We start from the raw sequence: 24,779 nt of genomic DNA on the forward strand, positions 1-24,779 counted from the left end.
TTGGCTATTGTTGATAGTGCTGCTATAAACATGGGGGTGCATGTGTCCCTTCAAAACAGCACCCCTGTATCTCTTGGATAAATGCCTAGTAGTGCAATTGCTGGGTCGTAGGGTAGTTCTATTTTTAGGAACCTCCATATTTTTTGAGGAACCTCCATACTGTTTTCCAGAGTGGCTGCACCAGCTTGCATTCCCATATCCCCATTTTATAGATGAAGAAACTAAGGCACAGAGTAAGAAATATCCTCCAAGGTCACTGGGCTAGTCATTTGTGGGAACAGGATTCACACCCAAGTAGGTCTACCTGACTCCTCTTTCTCAAACGTTGGGCATTTGCACAACACAACCGTGATTCATGCTGGTCACAGACCACCTCTCTCATGGTTGAACCTTGAACAATACAGGTTTGAACTCTGCACATCCACTTACATGTAGATTGTTTTCAACACATACAGTACAGCATTATAAATGCATTTCCTCTTTAAGATTTTCTTAGTAACATTTTCTTTTCTCTTGTTTACTGTATTGAAGGAATATGGTATGGAATACATAGAGCACACAAAATATGTGTCCATCAACTGTTTACGTTACTGTGGAACTTCTAGTCAACAGTTGGCTCTGCATAGTTACATTTTGGAGGAGTCATCAGTTCTAGGTGGATTTTTGACTGCATGGGGGGTTGGCACCTCTAACCTCTATGTTGTTCAAGGGTCAACTGTTTTTACGTAATGCTTTTCTTCCAATTGATTCAGCTTAAAAACAAACAAACGTTGAATGCATTTATTTAAAAAGGGAACCGTATAGGGATACCTAGACAACTTTCCCGGTGGAGGAGTTCACTGAAATAATAAATATGCTACAAATGGAATGTTACCTAATTCTAGCCAGAAATTATTGCCCGTAGAGGTTTCTGGACCTGAGGTCTGTTTTTCCTTTTTAGAAAGAGATTATCATCACGTGTTGCTGGACATTCGGGACTTCCTATCATGAAACTGAATAGAATTACTTTCTCTCTGTGCAGTTCACCATTCTTTCCTGTTGTACCCAAGTACTACCATTGTCTTGAATACCCACAGTAGCAATGGTCCTACACTTTAGAAACACTGGCCTATCCGAAGTGTTTCTTTCCTCTCTGCAGCTGTGAGATACGTATAACTCCCATACTGTCCTGCATGCTGTATATCAGGGAGAGTGGGGGAGACTTCAAATCCTATGCTTATTAGTAGCAATCAAATCAAATTAGATTATTATTTTATTTATTTATTTATTTAAGTTAATTTATTTTTGAGAGACAGAGAGAGACAGAATGCAAGTAGGGGAGGGGCAGACAGAGAGGGAGACACAAAATCTGAAGTGGGCCCCAGGCTCTGAGCTGTCAGCATAGAGAGAGCCCAACTCGGGGCTCGAACCCACGAACTGTGAGATCACGACCTGAGCTAAAGTTGGACGCTTAGCCGACTGAGCCACCCAGGGGTCCCTATTATTGTTATTATTAAAAAAAATTTTTTTTTAATGTTTATTTATTTTTGAGAGACAGAGTGAGAGCAGGGGAGGGACAGAGAGAGAGGGAGACGTGGAATCCAAAGCAGGCTCCAGGCTCTGGGCTGTCAGCACAGAGTCCGACGTGGGCTCAAACCCACAAACTGTGAGATCACGACCTGAGCTGAAGTCGGACGCTCAACCGGCTGAGCCACCCAGGTGCCCCCTGTTATTTTATAATGGGACATGTTTTGATGCAAATTTTATCTTTTTAGTTTAATTAAATTAATTTAATTAATTAATTTGATTTTATTATTTTTAAGCTTATTTATTTTGAGAGAGACAGAGAGAGCCTGCCAGTAGGGACGGGGCAGAGACAGAGGGAGAGGGAGAATCCCAAGCAGGCTCCACGCTATCATCACGGAGCCCCACGCAGGGCCTGATCCCCTGAACTGTGAGATCATGACTCAAGCTGAAACCAAGATGCTTAACTGAGTCACCCAAGGTGCTCCCAAATTAGATTATGAGTATTATCTATACTGTTTTAGATTTTATAGAACATTTTCACATACGTTGCTGAATCTAGTTGTATTATCATCATACTGGTAAAATATCGCCGGACCCTATTAATAAAGACTTCTGGCTGCTATCCAGCTGCGTGGACCAGATTTTGCAGTAATTTTGAGTTTACTTGATACTGATGCATTTGTTTTCCTCTGGAGAACTCAGTATCTTTTCAAACATCCGATCTGATTTTCTTCTCCCGTGCATTCCTTCCAGATAGGGAGGCACAGGCATGTATCATTCTATTGTAAACCTGGATAAAGCAAGGCTGGAAACTGTGACTTCATTTGTGTTTACACAGTGGTTCAGAGGCAGGACCAGGCTAAAATCATGTTTCCTGATAATTAAAGAATCGCAGTGACATCACAGCTTTTCTTTCTTCTCCTTCTCCTTCTCCTCCTCCTCCTTCTTCTTCTTCTTCTTCTTCTTCTTCTTCTCTCTTTTAAATTTTTAATTTGAGAGAGAGAGAGAGAGAGCATGAGTAGGTGAAGGGCAGAGGGAGAGAGAGAGAGACAGACAAAGAGAGAGAGAATCTTAAGCAGGCTGCATTCTCAGCATGGAGTCCGACATGGAACTTGATCCCACCACCTTAGCATCATGACCTGAGCTGAAATCAAGAGTCGGATGCTCAACTGACTGAGCCACCCAGCTGCCCCAAGACATCACAGCTTTTTGATATGTGTAGGACATGGTAGGGTGTCCCATGTTTTCAGAGCCATGACCAGGCTTTACTCCTGCCACTCCCTGCAGAGTGCACGGCCTGGAGATCGAGGGCAGGGACTGTGGGGAGGCTGCGGCCCAGTGGATTACTAGCTTCCTGAAGACACAGCCCTACCGCCTGGTGCACTATGAGCCTCACATGCGACCGAGAAGTTCTCACCAAATAATGGATGTGTTCCAGCCCACAGACCAGGTCAGAGGAGCATTCCTTGGCTTTGGCCTTCGGTGTGTCCTGTGGAAGGCAGGCTTTCTCAGGAGTGCACAGCAGTCACGTGCAGCCCATCAGGCAGGGCAGCATGTCGCTGAGTTCTGCTCTGTCATTTTGCCAGACAGCTCCCAGGAAGCTTGGCCTGAACAGCAGCTGGGGATTCTAAGGAACAGGCAAAATTAAAGCCCTTCCTTTGGGAACTTCCTCTGTGTTTCTTGATTTGGGGGACTCTTGCATTTTCCTGATGGCCATCTACCTTCCTATTTATGTAAGCCTTCCAGTGCCAACAGGGTTTCAAAACTTTTCCACTCTATTCTGTAATTGTATGTGGAGCTCAACCTTTTTACGGTGTGATTGCAATGGTCAGATCATGCTTGGGCAAACGAGTGTGGGCATGGAGATCCATAGACTTAAAGTGACTAAGTTGGCCCTTATAGGAATGTAAGGATTCATGGTAAAAGGAGGGGTTGGTAGCACAATTCCTATGGCCATTAAAAAAAATTCCATATATAGTCAGTAAAAGTACTTGATGTTGATTTGCAGGAGGCATCAAAATAGGTATCCGTGGAATCAGGGAATATTTTTATCATCCATAATGAGGTCATGAAGCTCATCAGCACTGGAGAAGTTGAGGCTTAGAAAGGTGGAGTGACTTCCTCAAGGGGACTTGGCCAGTGGCAGCTTTAGGATCCCAAGGCCACGTTTTTTTTTCATTCCATCATGTAATTCCTATTATCTGCAAGGCTCTTTAAGATTTCTGAACCACTGTGACTTTTCTATATAAAGAACTAAAGAAATACTTAGAAATAGTGTGTGTGTGTGTGTGTGTGTGTGTGTGTGTGTGTATGTGTGCTGGGAACTGGGGAGGGGAGGGTTCTAGGAACTAACCACATATGACCTCTGTGTGCCACGTTCTAACCACTTCTGTTTCCTTCCCAGATTGCGTACTCAGATGCCAGCCCCTTCTTGATTCTCTCTGAGGCATCTTTGGCAGATCTCAACTCCAGGCTGGAGAAGAAAGTTAAAGTGGCTAACTTCAGGCCCAATATCGTCATTTCAGGGTGTGGTGTCTATGCAGAGGTAACAAGTTGCTTTCCTTTGCCCTTTCCTTGGATTTAACTTTTTTTTTTTTAAGGTATGAAATTCTTTGATGTTGCTTTAGATTATTCCAAAGGATTCATGCGTTATTGGTGGTATGCTGGTCCATTCAGTTTTTTGAGTTCTTGAGCACCTGATTAGTTCACACATCAGCACGGAGGACACAGATATAGATGAAGTGGAGGTGCTGGTGTACAGGGAGCAGTTCAGGGTCTGAGACTCCTCAGCATAATTCCCAGTAGGTGGATTGGTTTTTGAGCCAAATTTACGTAGCATAAAATACGTGATGTGTGTGGGCCATGGAACAAAGGCAGGGTATACTCATGTCTTGTTGAAGTTAGCTTTCCTGTTCAACTGATGGTCCCTGGGGAAAGATAGGCATTTACAGTATGGCTGCTGCAGCGTCGGGGGTGGGGTTCCCCAGCTGGATGGCCTATAAAATTCTTCCAGTGCCACCCTCAATCTGCCCTCAGATGCCTGCACTGTGGCTTAGCATGAAGGGCTTCCACGGTGTCACATGATTCTGGCAGCAGATTTACCTTTGTCATTGTCTTTGGATATTTCATTGGTTCTTTTCCTTGTTGACCATGAAGGCAGAGGTCGGTGGCCTAGAGGCTTGGTGAGTGGCAACCATCCAGATGTGGGTACTTGACAGAGGCACCAGCTCTCAGATGGGAGTTCCAGAGTTCTGGTGGTGGGTGTTTGTAGATGGAAAGTGGAGGTAAAGGGCAGGGGAAGAACTGAGTCCAAGTGACTGAGTCTTACTCCCTTATACTCAGGGAGACGGATTCTGCCTTTCCGTCTTACTGTGAGGACAGAGCTAGGTGTGCTGAAAGAAGCAATCTAGGAAACTGAAGCCCACACTCAAACCCGAGGCTCTGAGGTCCGCCTCCAGCTTCCTTGCTGGCCTCTGCATGACTCTGTGTAGGCTTGTGTACCTGCCTGGAGAATGGAGTGATCCTTTATGCCTAGGATTACCTTACGGGTTTGTCAAAGGGTCAGGTTGGCTAAGGTGACTCGTCAAAAGTATAAATGCAGTATCAGTCAGTGACGGGCAGTAAAAGTACCTCCAAATCCACTTCTGATGTTTTACGTCAAACGCTCTAAACATGCCAAGCTTTCCAAAGATGGCAGGTCAGCTTCTAGTATAAGGCGGGAAACGTGCGCTATCCCCGAGAGCCTGCCCTGGGCTGTCCCTCCACGTTCCACTGTGACAAGGGAGCTCATCTGTCCTTGCTCACATCCAGCACAGTTCAGCTGGACTCAGACAAGAGGGGAAAATCAGTGTTGGTTGCTTTTGATCGTCTCATTGATATTTGTCTTGTACCAGTGGAGGCCAGGAAAGCAGTTTCTCCTGAGGGTTTTCCTTCTCAGAAAAAGGAAAAGGGTAGTGGCTTCCACCTAATGCTCACACTGTGCTTTGCAGCCTGGGGAGGTGAAGGTCATTATTCCCTTTTTATAAGGTGGAAGGGAGAGGCCTGGGGAGGTGACCTGGCTCGCCTAAGGCTATCCCATGGCACAAAGTGGAGGAGCTGGGTCTTGAACCCAGACAGTACCATGTGCCAAAGGAACTCTGAACATTCTAAGGGGCATATGTGAGGTTGGGACACCTGGGTTTGAATCCACCTGCTTCAATAAGTGGCTGTTTGACCCTGGACAAGTCCTTGAACCCCTCAAGGCCTTTGCTTCTTGCAGTTGTAAAATGCAGATGATTTCAGCTCCCCTGATGGCAGCTGTAAGAATCAAGGTCTATACCAATCTGTGGAAAAGCTCTTAGAAAGTGTCATAGAGAGGTGGGGGATGGTCTCTTTCCTATAATCAGAGTGAAGGAGCCTGACTGAAGCATTCCCTCAACTGTGACCAACTTTAAGCTTCCTTCCCCTTTGCGATCCTTGTGCCCTGGGTCATGTTGATGACGTTTCCTGCCCCAAAGTTCTGAGATGGTCAGATGTAGATAAAATGAGCGGAGACAGCTCTCTCAGAGTAGGACCTCAGATTTACATTTGTTTGAACTGAATCTTGTTTTAGAGGCCTTCATTTCTTTATAACTCTGAGTGTTTCCTAGCTGGGAACATTTCACATTTTAAATTGGATGTTAATACAACACTGTGGCTGAGCTCATTTTATAATAACATGTCACTCTTTTTTTTTTTTTAAGTTTATTTATCTATTTTGAGAGAGACGGAGACAGCCGAGTGGGAGAGGGGCAGAGAGAGAGGAAGACAGAGAGTCCCAAGCAGGCTCCACGCTGTCAGGGTGGAGCCCCATGCAGGGCTCGAACTCACGAAACCATGAGATCATGACCTGAACTGAAACCAAGAGTTGGACACTTAACTGACTACAGTAGTATGTCACTCATTGCACGATGAGTTAGTCCCACTGGGTCCCCTGCACTGTGGAAAACAGGATTGAAGAAACATGGTTGTTTCTCCTAAGGCGATCAGATTGTGAACAGGCCAGCAAGACAGGCAACGAAGGTGGTGAATGCAGGGTGTTAGGTGACCACAAGGATGTTGTTAGCACCGACGGATTGGGAGATGACAGGGCCGCTAGGGGTCAGCTCAAGGCCCGAGTATCACAGGGCTCAGGGCTTGGACCCGCTTACATCTCTGGCTTCCCTTATTATGGAATTTTTTACCTTATTTATCTGTGACTCGATCCCCAACAGTTTCTGGTGCACATAAATTAATTAGTAATTAATTAATTTCCTAACAGAGCCCACATTTCTCGTCTCTTGGATCTTTTATGTTTTTTTATGACCATGGTGCCCCCTGGTGGACAAACACACACAGAACAGGCTGGGGCTTCTCTAACCCCAGGGGCCCAGCTTTTTTGGACCTATGGTTAAGAGACCCATTTTATGCTTAAAAGCTGCAATACCTCACTCTCTCTCTCTGCCCCTCCCCCACTTGTGCGCGCGTGCTCTCTCTCTCTCTCTCTCTCTCTCAAAAATAAATAAGAACATTAAAAAACCAGCTGCAATACATATAGCAAGAATGATATACACTCCGAGAGTTAAATTTCTGAGTCTCCAGGTCTCTGGCTTGTGATCACACCGGACAGGGCAGGTTGGTTTTAGCTCATGAATTTTTGTCTTCAGCCCTGAGGCAGCTGGCACTTCTCTCCCAGGGTAAGAAGTTCAGGACTATGATTAGATGTTCTATGTCTCTTCCGTGTCTTCCTTCTAATTATTTCCCCAGTCTCCTCACCCTTCTTTTGTGCCTTCCAAAGTCTCTGTTCTGGAAGGTTCCATTCAAATCCTATCTTTTCCTTAAAACCTCCCCTGACCAGAGCAGCCTGAGGGCTTGTTCTTCTAAAACCTCCAGGTCAATTCTTGCCTGTGTAGTTAAACCCACGCACAGTGTGGGTTTCTCTCCAATTTTTGCTTTCTCTCGAATTTTCTGGAACCCTCAAAAATATATTGATCATTAACTTTTCCTGTGTGTATGCCCTGTCTCCCCTGCTGGATTCGAGGGGGTGCTAGTCCATTGATTTTATTTGTCCTGAAAAGTAGGCACCAGTGACCCCGGCTGTGGGCAAATGCCTGAGAAGCTCCCTGCGGTGGAGCCCATAAGGGTGTGGGGAGTACTCTTGATTTGTTCGTATCTGCAAGGGGAGATTCAAGGTGAACATATCAGTGTCCTAAGGATCTAGGTCCAGCAGAGGCATGCATAGTTTAGAGTGACCCCCTGTCCATGTCCTTTCTGTCACCCACACCCTCTGTCAATCCCAACCCCTCCATTCACTCCTCCTTGAGTCCAATGGGATCAGTCAGGAAGGGGAGTTTCTTTTTTTTTTTTTTAAGTGTATTTATTTATTTTTTAGAGAGAGCACAAGTGGCAGGGGGGCAGAGAGAGAGAGGGAGACACAGAATCTGATGCAGGCTCCAGGCTCTGTGCTGTCAGCACAGAGCCCGACGCGGGGCTTGAACTCATGAACCACGAGATCATGATCTGAGCTGCAGTTGGACGCTTAACCGGCTGAGTCACCCAGGCGCTCGGGAGATGAATTTTGATTGCAGTTTTATCAGTGAGAGCAGAGGGAGCATTTCACTATAGGGGCATGAACTGTCATAGGCAGAGAGAGGACAGGAGGGTGTGTGGCTTCTCGGGACTGGTGTAAAAGTCTCCCATCTATGGTATAAGTGGCTTCATTAGGTGTCAGCTCATGCGAAGTCCCTACACAGGTGTGTCACAGCTAAGGCTCGGAAGTGCCCTTATGAATTTTGTGCTTTGTCCCCGTAGGATTCTTGGGATGAGCTTCTTATTGGTGACGTCATACTGAAAAGAGTAACGGCTTGTTCCAGGTAAGGCACTTCCTTCCACCCCCGGAGTGGAGACGGTGGGAGGGCCGAGGTCAGCCTGCTTTGTCCCTTGTATGATGCTGTGTGTGTGTGTGTCCAGGTGCATTTTAACCACGGTGGACCCAGACACTGGCGTCATGAGCAGGAAGGAGCCGCTGGAGACCCTGAAGAGGTAGGAGCAGGCACCTCAACGTCTCTGGGAAGCAGAGAAAATAGCACGAACACACAGTCTTGAAGCCGAGGGGGGTCCTAGTGACTGGGTAACTGGGGAGATATTCCTGGGTGCCATGGTTCCCAGAATGTCTCCTTGCATAAATAACTATATTTCTCATTCAGAATTCATGATTCAAAGGAACCGATTTAAGAAATGCATTGTTTAGATATTTTGGCAAATTTGGAACTGAGTATTTGATGATACCAAATGTTTATTAGGTGTGATAATGGCACTTGGATATAAGATAGATACATATATTTTGGAGAAGGGTGTTGAAGTAATTAGGGGAAATGACATGATGTCTGGGATGTGCTGTATTATTACTACAGCACACACACACACAAAAGGTCACATGGAAAATTGTGTCAAAACTTTGATAAATAGAATCTGGGTGATAATTATATGGGCTTTGATGGCAGTATTTCTACTTTTTTTTTTTTAAATGTGTATTTATTTTTGAGACACACACACACACACACACACACAGAGCAGGGGGAGGGGCAGAGAGAGGGGAACAGAAGATTTGAAGCAGGCTCTGGGCTGACAGCAGGGAGCATGATGTGGGGCTCGAACTCTCGAACCGTGAGATCATGACCAGAGCCAAAGTCAGACGCTCAACCAACTGAGCCACCCAGGTGCCCCATCAGCATTTCTACTTTTATGTTAACTTTAAAGTATTCATAATAAAACATTTTAAGTGAAAGATACAGTTACAGAGATAAGTTTAAATGGCATCGAAAGATAGTTAAAATAACATTGTTTTAAAAGCTGATAACAAAATAGCACACATATTTATTTTTTATTTGATTTTACTTTTTAAAATATATAAAAGCACATGAGTAAATAAAGGGCTGGAAGGTTTTGTTTTGTTTTTTGTTTCCTTTAGAGAGACAGAGAGTGAGTGGGGGAGAAGGGCAGAGGGAGAGAGAGAGAGAGAGAGAGAGAGAGAGAGAGAATTCCAAGCAGGCTCCATGCTTAACCTGGAGCCTGACATGGGCTTAATCCCATGACCCTGGGATCGTGACCTGAGTTGACATTGAGAGTTGGACACTCAACCAAACGAGCTACACAGGCGCCCCCAGGACTAGAAATTTATAAACAAAAACATGAATGGAGGTGCTCTTGTGGTAATGGAATTATGAGAAAAAAATATTTTTATATGCAGTCTTTAAAATTCTTTTTAAATGTTTATTTATTTTTGAGGGAGAGGGACAGAGTGTGAGTGGGGGAAGGGCAGAGAGAGAGGGAGACACAGAATCTGAAGCAGGCTCCAGGCTCTGAGCTGTCAGCACAGTGCCTGACGCGGGGCTTGAACTCACGAACCACGACATGACCTGAGCCAAAGTCGGACGCTTTGGCTGAGCCACCCAGGCGCCCCGGGAGAGGTATTCTTGAAATGAATAGCAAATGGCTGCTTTTCACCTGGGTTCCCACCGCTGGGTGTAGAGTTGCAGGAACATTCCAAGAGAGGTACAGACAGCCCAAGGCAGCTCTCATCATTTTCAGGGGCACTGTGGATTCCTCAATGCTCAAAACAACATTAATTAACTTTCTCACTTTAACTTAATATTTATTACCTAATATTAAGAACTTAATATGATCGAGGCATCTGAGTGGCTCAGTTGGTTAAGCGTCCAGCTCTTGATTTTGGCTCAGGTAATGGTCTCAGGGTTCGTGAGATCGAGCCCCGTGGGGGGCTCTGGACTGTGAGCACAGAGTCTGCTTGGGATTCTCTCTCTCTGCCCCTCTCCCACTTGTGTGCTGTCTCTCTCTCTCTCAAAAATAAAATAAACTTTAAAGAAGAACGTAATATCATAGCATACTTGAGAGTTGTATATTTCACTGCATGTACATTTCCCCCCCACCCCAGAAAAAGTAACGAAAATTTTAACTCTAGGATATGATATGCCAGCTGAACTGTGTAGAGGTGAAGTCCACTGATGTCCGCGAATTATTTGCAAATGCAAAAATGTACATATAATGAATTGAGGGATGGATAAAATGTGATGAAGGAAATACAGTAAAGTGTTACATGTAGTGTCCAGGTGATGAGTAAGTGGGTGTTTGCTATAAAATTCTTTTAACTTGTGTGCATGTTTGGGAGCTGTAATAATAAATACTATGTGTGTTGGAATATTAGTAAGGGGAGTGGGGTTTTGAGAAGCAGCAACGACAGACCAGCTATGCCTCCAAATGCACTCACTCATTCAGCGGCAGAACAAAGCAGAACTTGGTCTTCCTACTTCCTGTGGCCGTAAAGGAGCTGCCGGGAGAGGGGCAGGTGGCCCGGGAAAGAGCCCTGTCCCGGGAGCCGGGAACCCTGGCTCTGCGGCCAGCTGTCCCGAGCGTCGGCTGGTCCCCCTCTCGTGCAGGCCATGGGTGTTCTTCCCTCTGAAACAAGCCGGGTAGGACAGATCTGGATGCTTCTGTGTGCAGACCAGCTGAGCGATTGTAGGAATTGACCATCACCCTTTTTCTGTGCGTCCTGTTCTCTCTCTCCCCCATCACGTGACTTGGTGTCTGTCACCCCCTTCCTCTGGATTTAGAGAGTGTCTCTGTTGGTGGGAACAGCCTCCTGCATCGGGAATCTGTGTTTAGAGAGGGAGGATAATTGACCCCCACACAGAGTGAGGACAAGCAGGCGGGGGTCGCGGGAACCAGCAGAGCTCTCCCAATGGTCTGCAGGCTTTCTGCAGCCCAGCACCCCCCAACCCGCCCATGGCTCCTAATCCCCCCGGAGAGGGAGCAGCCCACCTAGGTATCTTCCCCTGTCTCTGATGGGGATTGGAGCTGCCATAGAGGTAGTAATTTATGCTCTCCCCAGGACAGGTGGCCATAAATCTGGAAGAGAGAGGCCGGGCCTCGGGACATAAATCACGGGAAGCAAAGCAAAGCAAACAGTAGCGTCCAGAACACCTTCCCCACTCTCAGGCAGGTCGCTCCGACGCCAGACTGCTTTGCGTTTTGCCGTGTCCTCAGGTGCCCGGGAGTGTGGTGCCTGCTGGTCCCCAGTCAGGAGACCTGTCTGCCAGCCTCACCCGCGGAGGCCTGGCGCCCGCTGGCAGAATGCAGGTGGCAGAGCAACAAGAGAAGAAATAGGTCAGGCGCTGCAGACCATCCGTGGGCCAAACCCAGGGGAGCCCTTGCCTGGGAAAAGTTCAGAGCGGGCGGCACAGAGGAGGAGGGGAGGTGGGAAAATATGGAGATGGAACTATTCTTTTCTTTAAAAAAAAAAAAAAAAGGTTTCTTTAAACATTTATTTATATTTTGAGAGAGAGAGAGAGAGAGAGCGAGCGAGCATGAGTGGGGGAGGGGCAGAGAGAGAGAGGGAGACACAGAATCCCCCAGGTGCCCCCCAGTGCTGTTTAATTCTTACCCTGGCCATTGAGGTAGTAGATTGTGAGGTCTCAGAAGTGGCCTGTGCCCCAAGGTGGGGACCCAGACGTGACCAGAGACCATGCTTGTAGCCACGGCCTGGGCATTGACCAGTAAGCGAGCAGACCGGGCAGAGTGATAATGGGCAGCAGCCGGCACCGGTGCACGTACTTTACAGGTGGCAGCGTTTCCAGTCACACTTACCCTTGCAGTTTGGAGACCTCTGTTGAAGTTAAACACAGGGGCTTGGACCTCCTGCTCAGAGAAGTTGTAGGTTCCCTACTCATTAAAAAAGGAAAATGCATTAAGAAAGGAACCTTTAAATGCGTTTGTAATTTATTAATCCCCACCAAAAAGTACATATGCGGGGAAGAAAAATCGTAGGCGATCCCCACAAGATACAGCACTCTGCCGTCTGTTGAACAAAGCTCGGTGTGCACATGAATTTGCAGACCGCTTGCAGTACCCACTCATGTCCACAAGGGGTCGCCGATGAACTCGTTTATGGGGTCTTGCCGCGTCCCTGCGGGGAGGGGTGGGGGACCGTGTTAAAGGGACCGGAAGGTGGGACAAGAGTGGGGGAGGGTTGTAGGGGAACCCTGGAGGGCTCGACCGCTGCCACAGCGCTTCCTGTTTCGATTCCCAGGCGCCGAAATGGACTGCCGCCTGCGAACCAGGTGACCAAACCTGCGCTTGTACAAACCAACCTTCTTGCCCCGTTTTGCGCTGTTTGAGGGGCCGGGCTGCAAGGGGCCCTGCACTCTCAGTTACCTGGTGGGGGGAGTGAGTGTATATGTGAGTGGTTGATGGGAGAAGGCAGGTGAAACCTATGAATGGCCAAACCTTTGTGTAGAAGACTTAATAGCAACCCACTCAGTTTTTCCAGGCCTGTGTCCACACTCGCAAGGAATATGGATGACCAAGGATCAGTCGCATCCTGGGTAGGAAGCCTAGTGACTGTGGGTGGAGGGGCCAGACCTCGGTTCTCAGGCGCCCTTGGCAGTGAGCCGGTCAGGCAAGGTGCCTGCAGCCTGGCGAGGGGCCTCTGGATTTGATCCTCTCCAGTGGCTCATCTGCCCCCTCTGATCCGATGAACGAAATTAGGACCAGGTTGCCACAAACGTTTTTTTTTTTTCTTTTTAAAGCACTGTAGAATAAAATTAATGTTTTCTATCAAAATGTTTTGGAGTGCCTGGGTGGCTCAGTCGATTGTTGAGCATCCGACTCTCGATTTCCGCTCAGGTCATGATCCCGGGGTTGTGGGATCGAGCCCCACATCGGTCTCTGCACTGAGTGGGGAGCCTGCTTGAGATTCTCTCTCTCTCCCTCTGCCCCTCTCCCCTGCTCCCGTCATTCCTCCCTCTCTCCCTCTCTCTAAAAAAATGTTTTAAATAAATAGGTGATGTAAAATTGGAGTTAGCTTAAGTGCGAAACTGGAGGAAAACTTTCTCCCGGTTCAGGGGGGTAAGGGGAGAATCTTGCCATGTTATTCCCACACATCTGCCCCTGTGCCCTCCTGTGCTGCTCGTGTTTTCGGCCTGACGAAGATGTTCATACTGATTCGACTAGAGGGTTTTGCTCACCAACACATTCATCCATTCAACAAATGATTGTGGGTCACTGGTGACCTGTGAGCAGTACAAGGGAGTTTGCCACAGTCCCTGCTCTCCAGGGACCCCCCCCCCCCCCACCAATCTTGCAGACAGGTAGACATGTGCCTTGACTCTAGGACAAGGCATGTGAATGTTCCAGGAGCCGGCAGGGAAAATCGAGGGTGGGAAAGATACTCCCGGCTGGGGGATCCTGGGCTTCCTTCTTAGGAGATGTGGCATTTGAGTTAGGCCTTGAGGAAAAGGTAGAATTATAACGCACGGGGAGGTGGACGAGGGGTGGTGTCCCATAGGAGTCTCTGAGCCAGTAAAATGCAAAGCAAGATAAAAAGACATGGAGAAAGGACACCTGAGTGGCTCAGTCAGTTAAGCCTCTGACTCTTGATTTCGGCTCAGGTCATGATCCCAGGGCTGTGGGATCACGCCCCGCCGCCCGAGTTAGGCTCTGTGCTGAGCATGGGCCCTGCTTAAGAGTCTCTCTCTCCTTCTGTCTCTCTGCCCCTCCCCCCCATTAAAAAAAAAAGGACATTTAGTAATCCATTGGAGAGCTACACAGGTTCATGTAAAGGGCAGAGGGGTGACAGGCTTGGAGAAGCTGCTGGGGCCAGGTAGAGAGCCTTGCACGCCCCGCTGAAGAGTTGCAATGCCGTCTTTAGGCACCGGGGAGCCATTGACAGTTTCTGGGCCTGGGAACGACAAGACCAGAGCAAAAGGAAGGAAGTGGTGTAGCTTCGTCCCAACCATGAATTGGAAGCCCCGGGGGGTGGGGGTGGGGGTGGCGGTCGGAGAAGGAGGAAAAGAGATGGGTTGGGAAGTTGTCACATTGGTCCGAGCATGCCGAGGGCAGGGGGGAGAAGCAGTGAGCCAAGGCAAGGCCGTGGCGCAGGAAGAAGCTCAGGACTTGGCAGCTAGGGACAAGCGGCGGAAAGTGAGGGGCAAGGTGGACTAGATGACCCCGGGGCTCCACACCCAGGGGCTGGTAGGACGGGCGGTTCTAGTGACAGACGCAGGGGAGCCGGCAGGAGAGCCGCCTGGGGCAAAGGAAGCTGGTAAAGGGTGTCCGAACGTCCCGAGTGCCTCATCTCGAGTGCCTCATCTCATAAGGCCGGCAGAGGGAACATTCCATGGAGAAAAGAAGTGGGGGGCTGGGTGCCTTTCAGGGTTTGTGCTCCGGGTGGGCTGCTCCCCGCACGACCCCAGGAGGCGCCGTCCTGTCAGACCTTGATGGGGTTGGTGCTGTCTGGAGCCGGGCCCCCGGTGGCTGTGGGTTGGGGACGGGGCGGGGGGCGGGCATTGACTTCAGCTGAGAAGAACCAAGAGGCCATTTGAGCTCTTGCTTCGTTCGGCCAAGACTCATCATGCTCTTTCTCCCATTGCAGTTATCGCCTGTGTGACCCTTCTGAGCAAAAGCTATACGGAAAATCGCCTCTCTTTGGGCAGTATTTTGTTCTGGAAAACCCAGGGACAGTCAGAGTGGGAGATCCTGTGTACCTGCTGGGCCAGTGACAGGAATCCTGTCCTGGAATATCAGATACCTTGAAAAAAGATATCGTCAGAGACGCCAACGCTGGGAAGCACGCCTGTGGAACCGATACCTCAGCAGCTTCTTTGGGTCTGTGACTTCCGGGTTTTTTTTTTTTTTTTTTTTTTTTTTGCCTTTTAGACTTCTTTGTGCCTCAGTCCTTCCCAGGGTCCCAGTGCACAAGGCAAAGAAATAAGTCCTTGGGAGCTTAGTAGGACATCTGCAAGGCACTTAAATGACAAGGCAGAACACCGAAAATCCCTTGTTTAACTGTGATTGTGGAATCTGTTCCCCTTTTCCATTCACCTATCCAGAGGGCTAACCTCCATCGTCTCATTACCACTCCGGAGGAAAGAGAAGAGAAAGAGGAAGAGTGGGGAAGTGTGAAGAATGTTCTGGAAGAATGCAATGGAAATGACATAGCTCCCCAGATAAGGCTGGAGTGTCACATCCCTTTTCTCCTCAAGCCCTGGACTACGTTTTGAGGAGGCATAAAGACCCCGATCTTCAGGAAACACTTAAGATGTCAACCTCTTATAGATCATCATGGAACTGGCACTTCTACTTCTCAGACAACGTCCACAGGATTGGATGGATCCTTCAATAGCACGCAGTGCCTCTGGGCTGTAGAACAGCAGAAATGTCATGGTGCAAAGTCAACCATTGAGAACAGCCATTGCTGGCAGACGCCCACAGGCAACACGTGGAAAGCAAGACAGACACAGACTTCCTTGTCTTGAGACAAATGTCAAGTACATCTCATTAGTGATCCAAATGTTTTTCCCAACATAGGAGAGTGGGCGGTAGCCCCAGAGAGGGGAAGACGACCGAGACGCTGTTAAATGTTGCCCAGTGAAATAGTGGCGCCCCTCTTGGCGGATGAGCAAAAAGAAGCAGAAAGATGACGCCCCCTGGTGGTGGCGAATGATAGCTTAGCCCATGCTGTGGAAAAGATTGAAAAAAAAAAATACCTGTGATTGGGTTTTAATTTTCTATCCCTGATTTTTTTTTTTTAAGGAAGTGGGGACACCCTCCAGGTACTCTCTGCTTCTCAGCTGTAAGTATTTGATTTCCTAAAAGCTCTCAGGAGGGTGGCTCTGTTGTCACAAAGCCCCCTGGGATCCTTGCTGGTCTCATCAACTCATGGCTGGGTGCTCCTCCTCAAATTCTGGGTGAGAAAGTTCTGGAGTCCGTGGATGAGAAGAAGCGTGATTTTGTGATTTGAAATGGGCCGCTGAAAACCTTTCAAAGAAGAGGAAATCATGTCAGTTCATTAAAAACCGCTATCTAATCTTTCTACTTTCTAATGATTTAGCTCTAAGAGCTGAGGAACCATATCCTTCACTGCTGTTTTGTCCTTAGGAAGCTGACTAAATCGTGAAAAAATGTTCCCAAACTGTAAATAAACGGAAGCTACTCTAACTCGTTTCAGGTCTTACTAACTTCTTGGCACAAAAATCGGACTTTGAAGCCTGACTGATGTGAATGGGCGAAGCCGGTAATTGTGCCGCCCGACCAGAGCTGGGTCTCTCACAGATGGAGCTGCTCACACACAGCTTCCCCAGGCGAACACCCATCTCCGATGGGCTGTCAAGCAAACGTGCTTTTCACGAAAAGCTGTGCGTTCTCCACGTCGGTTTTATAAAAGAGGTTAGTAATCACTGGAATCTAGCCCAGCTCCGAGGTAACCTTGGAGGTCAACAGGTGCATCTATGTGTGTTTTCTGGTTGGTGATTCGCTCCAATTTGTTTTCTGCACCCTTGGCACGAAGCAGAGAGCGAAAACGATCGGTCAGGTCACCTGGCCCATCACCTTCCCCTAGTAAATCCACTTTGTGCTGAAACTACAGGTAGACTGAGGCAAAAATAAGAGTTCGGCAAGTAACGTTACGAATGGGACCTTGGGAACCCGTGGTGGAATGCAGCCGGGAGTTAAGAAACCATGTGAAGATTGACTCTGAGAACAGCCAATAGTTATGCACCAGTGACAAACTCAAGGTTGGTTCGGTAGCTGTTCCTAGGGATTTGTGATCGGTGGCAAGCTGAATGCCTTCGCCTGAATTTCTAGCCCTTTGTAAATAGTAACATCCACTTCCCCAGCGACCCATTCTGTGTCAAAGGCCACACTTCCTGCAGACCCTGTCGTTGTCTGTGGTGCAGAGCAGCCCTCGAATGGAGGGGGCGTGCGGACACCATCGTTTGTCGGGGGTCCCCTTCTGCCCCTCAGGGTGGGAGGAAGATTCCTGTCTGGAGAGAGAAGTTCCAATGACCCCTAGAATCTCAGAGGACCTGCCAAGCTTTGTGTCAGTGAGATTTAAGAGCCATTTACTTGTGTTGATTTTATATTTAATGAGTTGGTTCATGCCCAAGGCCGGGCTGATGCCTCGTTTGTGTTGGATACTGACCATTTGCACACAATTCCACTTGAAATATAGGATCAGGATTAGAGACCGTCACAGACCCTCAGGACGGTCTTACCGCGTGGGCGATGGACATTCGAGGTCAGGCCAGAACATCCACTCCTGCTGGGTGTTGTGTTTCATTCTAGGTGGCAATTTATGCTTTCATCGCAGCAGAGAATTAGCAGCCAAGAGCTGGAGATGCTGAGAAGGAGAGTTTGAGAGAGGCCCCGGGCAGGCTGCTCAAAGGCTCACGTTCATGGTTGTTCCACAGAAAAAGTGGGAGCTGCACGCCCAGGAGACAGAAGCAGCGACGTGTACATGCAAGGACAGACAGAAATCAGGCTAGGCACGCTGGAAATCGGGCAGTTGTCCGGCACTGAGAGATCTCCTCCTCCTCTCTTTCTGCCCTTAGGGATGCAGGGGCAGGGTGAGGAGGTGCGCTCGGGGATCGCGGCCAGTTCGGTGAGACCGTGCGGAGGCCGGGCCAGCTTGTGACTTTGGGAAGCCGTCTGTGAGGCTGTGGCCCACAGTAATGGCAGGCTGGAGCACCAGGCACGCGACCCCAGGACTCTGATAGGGTGACAAGTTGGAGCGGCCCATGACGGCGGAGAGTCCCTCAGATGTGCCCGAGAGGCTCTCACACCAGGCCGCGACTGTAGGTCTAGCCAGGGCGCTGGTGCCACCCCCGAACACGACGCTGCCCTAGGTCTTGTTGGTCCATGAAACCCTGAAAGTTTGCCTGCAGGGACGCTCCTGAAAAGGCATTTCTTGGACCGGTGACTCTGGAAAGTCCCGCATACCTCCCTTCGGGCTTTCTTCACAGGCCCAGCAGCTCATGGGACGTGTGGGACCTAAAATGAAGGATTCTGCTTGACCCTGCCCTCCCCTACACTCTATACCTGACCCCCTCTCAAGAAATCTGCTCTGACCGCTAGATCTCTAGAGGGAGCACCAGCCAGGGGCAAGGAATCATGATTAGCAGGAATGGTGCCCTCCCGAGAAGGCCCAGCCACATGGAGGAGGCCTCTCTTGGGATGTTTCCTCTTGTCTTTTCTCTCATCCCTCTGACTGGGGCTGAAGGGTGGGACTGAGGCTCAAAGGTGAAAGGAGGTGTGGAGACAGCATCTTTAACCAGCTTCGCTATTGTGGCGGACCTTGGGGAGAAGCCTTCCTTTCCTCTGGACTCATTTTCCAAACCTGCGTTCATGGATGGATGGCGGGAATCAGGGTTGGCGGGGCGGACGCAGACTCTAGTCCTGGCCTTACGACACCACACAAGTGCTCCAGGATGCCCTCCGCACCAGGGAGGGGCACGATCTTTCCATCTGTGAGCTTTACCTTTCCCTCGCAACCTCTCAGTTAGAGCTGCCTCCTACTACTTTATTTGTATTATTATTATTTTTTAAATGTTTATTTATTTTTGACAGAGAGAGGGAGACAGGGCATGAGCGGGGGAGGGGCAGAGAGAGAAGGAGACCCAGAATCGGAAGCAGTCGGCACAGAGCTGTCGGCTCCGAGCTGTCGGCACAGAGCCCGACATGGGGCTCGAACTCACAGACCGTGAGATCCTGACCTGAGCCAAAGTCGGACGCTCAACTGACTGAGCCACCCAGGCGCCCCACCTCCTACTGCTTTAAGCAGAACTACCCCAGGGTCTTAGTGCTTCTGACCATACACATATACTCCCTTTATACCATGATCTTTAAAAAAAAGTTTTTTTAATGTTTATTGATTTTTGAGAGATAGAGAGACAGAGCATGCGTGACGGAGGGGCAGAGAGAAAGGGAGACACACCCTCTGAAGCAGGCTGCGGGCTCCGAGCTGCCAGCACAGAGGCCGATGTGGGGCTCGAACTCGTAGACCGTGAGATCATGACCTGAGCCGAAGTCAGACGCTTCACTGACTGAGCCACCCAGGTGCCCCCCTTTCCACCGTGATCTTATATCAGTAAGAGCACCGTTTGGTTCTACCACTTTCTTAGAAATGGACAAGTGAGTTTTGATAGTGCCTGAATTTGCCCAGTTTCAAGCAAGGGGAAGAATCTGGTTGAAGGATTCAACAAATACTCTTGGAACTGGGATAATAGAAATGTGCCTGAGGTATCCCTTTGTCTGCTTTGACTGCAGCGTCTTCAGAGGAAGAGGCCCAGGCAACAGCTTTGGCCATGATCCTGGTCTCCCTCAAAACACAGCTGATAGGGGACTGGTGGGGTCATCTGGTCCCATCCTCTTGGGCCGAGCTCAGAAAGAGGAGTTGCCCTAATCACATTATTAGTCTTCCTGGACAGGCTGTAGTAACAAAAGGGGCTGAGAAGTGCCTTCTGATTTAACTTGTTCCAAGGCCAATTTTGATGGGTGGGTCAAGTTCAATCACGTTTGGATATTGACCAACCTAATCTATTCGCCCTTGGTGGTCGTCAGTCGGGCCCCCATACCTTCACAGGGCATTCTAGACCGCACTTCCTCCCACTTCCCTCATGAAGCCCACAGACCCTGATTCTTTCCCTTCCTTTCCTTCTCCGTACCTTCTACCAATCCCTGACCTGTATCTTCCGTAGTCCAGACTCCAGTATTGGCGGAGCTCAGTGGGACCTAAGTTAAGGCTAACTTCTAGCTCTGTCTTTGGGATTTGCTGGGAGTAAGGTAAAGAAAGTATTGTCATAATTATTTCTGATTAGTATTTTTACACCTAATAAAGTCTCAAAGGGATTGTGGTCTAGGGGAGGGGCACCTCCCAGATGACCTTGCCCAGCAATTAAATCGGCTTGTTAGTTGGAGGCCCAGGATGGCCGAGGACAGCTGGAGAACTCTTCTTTGCAAGCAGCTCTGGTTAACATCAACCGGGAAAGCTCTCTGTAAACACATGAATAATTGATCGTCCAGCGCTCACATAGCTACTGAGGATCTGAGCCTGTATGACTCATTTGCAAGCCATTCCTGTCGTCTGGATGCCATAACATTGGAGGAATGATGATCGTTTCTTGGAGATTCTTCTGTGGCCAGAGTTGCCAAGACCAAGGCTGTAATGGTTTGTTATGATGACCTTTGTTATTCCATTAAGCTCAATTGCTTTAAAAAATGATGTGTGCATACTTTAGGAACGTTTTTACCCTTTACGTTGACCTGACATCATAGTTTATATTACAAAATGTATTAATGACAGAGGAGTGTTTTCATGTCCCAAGGACAAATTTTAACAACCATAATCTGCCCTTAGTCACCATAAATATAAATGTATTGGTCAAACAGATCTCGTTAATGTGGCCAAGATAAATGCAAGTCTATATTTTAAGGCAGTTGAAGTTCTAGAGAATATTTGGAGCTTTTTGTGGGGCTAAGAGATCTTGTGTATGTGCTATCAAAAGGCTGAGAAAATTAACATGTTCCCCCCTCTGGTTTTCTCTTTGGACCGATATAACGTCTTGGGATGTCAAGTAAGATTGTTCACATAGTTTCTGGACTCCATTAATGCCTGATGGGGTGAAGCTTAGTTCTTAAAGCTGTATTCTTTTCATTGTGCTCACAGTGCTTTTGAAAAGAAACAACGTATTTCAAGGCTTTAAAAAAATTTTTTTTTCCTAAATGCTTATTTATTTTTGAGAGAGAGACAGAGCGTGAGCAGGGGAGGGGCAGAGGGAGAGGGAGACACAGGATCCGAAACAGGCTCCAGGCTCTGAGCTGTCAGCACAGAGCCCGACGTGGGGCTCGAACTTACAGACCGTGAGGATCATGACCTGAGCTGAAGCCAGACGCTTAACCGACTTTAGGTGCCCCTAAAGATTTCAAGTCTTAGCGATGTGTTGCTCAACGACATTTTCCTGTATTACACTGTGCCTTCAAGTTTTAATTATATTAGTGCCCCCTGCCCCACCATCTTGCTTCCTGTAGGAGGAGCCCCTTTTCAACAGATGTGAGGCTGACATTTTGCATCATTTTAGTTGACAACGTCTATACACTGGCAGACGACCTTCTGGCCGCGGGCTGTAGGACTGGTCGAACGCTTCGTCTTCCTCTCTGTGACGCCACACTCAGAAGTGTTGGCCTTTGCTGGCAGTGTCCACATTTTAAGCTTCTCAGGCAGAAAATAAATCCTTGTTTAGAATCCTTTTTAATCGCGTTCTTATTTTGGACCATGAAAACGTGTTTAATACAGTAATGTCTCAAGTGCTACTCTCTGAGAGAGCACACTGTTTACAGGGCTGAGTTCATCTCCCCTGGATATGGTAAACACGGAGCCACAATTGAATTCTGTGTGGATTATGGTCACCTGGCAATGACCGAGGAGTACTTCAGATAAAACCATTTCCCCTTCTTCCCTTAGAAGAATCTTCTCTTCTGAATCTGCTGTAGTCCTTGTTAGCACCACACAATGGGCTTTTGAATCACGATTTTGCCTGGTTAACCTCCCTGGGATTGGGGATTGAATTCTTTTCTTTCTTTCTTTCTTTCTTTCTTTCTTTCTTTCTTCTTTCCTTTCCTTCCTTCCTTCCTTCTTTCTTTCCTTCCCTCTTCCTTTCTTTTCTTTCTTTCTTTCTTTCTTTCTTTCTTTCTTTCTTTCTTTTTGGTTTATTTTTATGTATTGTGAGAGAGAGATAGAAAGCAGGGGAGGGGCAGAAACAGAGAGAGGGAGACAGAAACCCAAGCAGGCTCTGCATTGTCAGCACAGAGCCCAACTCGGGGTTCGAACTCACAAAAAACGTGAGGTCATGATGAGCCGAAGTCAAGAGTTGGACGCTTAACTGACTGAGCCACCCAGGCACCCCGTGGGACTGAATTATTTTCTCAATTTCGTGGTGTGGAGATAGTTCCGTGATAACCTCCTGTGTGGCTTAAACCTTTGATTCATTTAGAAAGTGAGGCACGGATACCCATGTTCATGGCAACACTATTCACAATAGCCAACGGGTGGAAACCACCCAAGGGTCTGCCGATGGCCGAATGGGTAAATAAAATGTAGTGTATGTCCAGAGTGGAATGTTATGCAGCCTTAAAAAGGAAGGAAGTTCTGACAGGTGTCACAGCATGGACGAAGCTGGAAGACATTATGCTAAGTGAAATAAGTCACCAAGCCAGTCACCCAAGGGCCCAAACTGCACGATTCCGGTTGTAAGAGGTAGCTAGCGTCTCGGAAGCAGACAGTAGGACGGTGGCTTCCAGGAAGCAGGGGAGGGGGTGGGGGTGGAGACAGATTCAGTTTTGCAGGAGGAAAGAGTTCTGGGGATGGGAGTGGTGGTCGTTGTATAGTCGTGTGAACGGACTTCATACCACTGAACTGTATACCTCACAGTGGCTAAGAGAGTACATTTTAAGTTATGTGTATCTCGCCACAGAAAAAAAAAAAAAAAAAAGAGTAATAGAAAAATTCGGGCTCATCAGAGAGTTGGAGCTGATTTAATCCAAACCGAAAGGCCTCTTTTCTGGAAACAGCCCAACGCTAGCCACTGAGGACCCCCACCCTCATCCAGAACATCAGAACTCCCCTCGCTGAGACTAAGGAGAATAAGAAATTGACACATAATGGCTTTAACCTCAGTCTTGATGGAGGGTGACATAATTTAACTTTAGACTTTACCTTTTTAGTCTTAATTTCTTTGGAGCTTAACTTGTAAGGGGATTTAATTTTGAGCTTCAGACTCTCTGGTAATTTTATATATATATATATATATATATATATATATATTTAAAGGTTTATTGATTTTTGAGAGAGAGAGAGGGAGCATGCATGCAAGTGAGCAGGGGAGGGTCAGAGAGAGAGGGAGACACAGAATCCGAAACAGGCTCCAGGCTCTGAGCTGTCAGCACAGAGCCCGACGCAGGGCTTGAACCCATAAGCTGTGAGATCATGACCTAAGCTTAAGTCGGACACTTAATGGACTGAGCCACCCAGGCACCCCATAATTTAATATTTTGAGAGAAGTTCAAATGCAGAACATCTTATTGTTGGCATTTTATTTTTGGGGTGCCTTCATGATGTCATTGGATTAAACTGCATCATTTCTAATAGGTTACGTTGGTCGAGGAGGCTGAAGATAAACTGAGATGGAAAATAGAAGAGAATCTATATTTTCTGTCTTGACTACAGAAAGGCCTCGAAGAACACAATGTCCTGTATTGACCCATCTCAGAATCTTATGGGACAAAAACCCACACTGCTTGCCCAGGAAGATCTATGATGGAGCTGTGGCTGGTGTTAGGGGTGCTGAAGGGTACTGTCCCACTTCTGGATGGCCAGAGGCATTGTGGGTAGACACGGTGGGTCCAAAGAACAAAAAATGGAAGAATTTCAGGGCAGAGGTGGCAACTTCCCTATAATAAACTGCTTCAGTATTACAATCACACTTACCCTTAATGTACCCCAAGGAAGGGATGTGAATTAGTCTTGGCCTCTCTCTGCCTCCTCACATCCTCCTACTCAGGAGAGATCTGATTGGGGAACCTGGGAGCCACAGTTGAGCTCTGCCCCCCGCCCCCCTTCCACCTTGCTTCTTGGGCTCTGCTCATCTTCAAGGTGCGGGGTCCCGGGTGTCTTTGGGCCAGGTGGTGAGCTTGGCAGAAAAGCCCTGCCCTTATTGGAAGAAACCCTGCAGCTTTGTCTGGTGCTGCCTGAGGCTGGATGGATGAATTCAACCCCGCGATCCAGTGGGAGAAACTCCATTGCCTCTATAATTCTGAAGCACGTCCTTGCCAAGCGAACTTTTATCAGTAATAAAACAGACACTGTGATCTAAAACGAGAGGATTTTTAGAAATCTAATCCATGGCCACCTTCTCGTTATGCCTTCGCGTGTGTAGCATGTCATGAAGTCTGCAGAGCCCTGTCACCCGTACACGCTGTTTGACCTTCTGACGATCCAGGAAGGTCGGATGGATGTGAAAGCTTTCCGTGAGCTCCTTCGGTATTGTAACCGCACTTTCCCTACCCACGTCAGTCGTGTCTGTGAGGTTTGAAGACGTTAAGGGACTAGCCTATGTTGTAGGCGAGTACAATTAGATTACTAGAATTAGATTATTAGGTTGATAGAAGTCGATGATTAGCTATGGTTACTCACGCCTTCTGGCTTCTGGAAGTGTGCTGCTAAAGAATCAGTTGGCAAGAATTATTTCAAAGAGTGGTAGTATCTTCAACTGGAAACTGGTTTAATCCTATAATCAATCTCGTTTTGAAGCGTTTGCTTATGACTTAATGAAGGGACCTTTAAGATCAGTGTATGTAAGTCGTAGTGTGTCTGTGACTCACGTGGGAACCCTGGGTCAAGTGGATATTCCTGTATCTGACATGTAGGTGTC

At 47.9% G+C, this 24,779-nt stretch overlaps 1 protein-coding gene across 1 annotated transcript in view; it reads left to right on the forward strand.

Moving 5' to 3' along the window:
* MTARC1 (mitochondrial amidoxime reducing component 1) overlaps positions 1-21,600 on the forward strand; it is a 28,569-nt gene extending 6,969 nt beyond the window's left edge. Inside the window, exons 3-7 of the mRNA XM_049634583.1 lie at positions 2,794-2,956; positions 3,911-4,051; positions 8,314-8,375; positions 8,473-8,544; positions 14,951-21,600. Coding sequence (XP_049490540.1) covers positions 2,794-2,956; positions 3,911-4,051; positions 8,314-8,375; positions 8,473-8,544; positions 14,951-15,077 — 565 coding nt within the window. The 3' untranslated portion in view covers positions 15,078-21,600. The remainder of the gene's footprint in view (positions 1-2,793; positions 2,957-3,910; positions 4,052-8,313; positions 8,376-8,472; positions 8,545-14,950) is intronic.
* Positions 21,601-24,779: the final 3,179 nt, after the last annotated feature.

Source organism: Panthera uncia, chromosome F1 (assembly GCF_023721935.1).
Source record: "Panthera uncia isolate 11264 chromosome F1, Puncia_PCG_1.0, whole genome shotgun sequence".
NCBI lineage: Eukaryota > Metazoa > Chordata > Mammalia > Carnivora > Felidae > Panthera > Panthera uncia.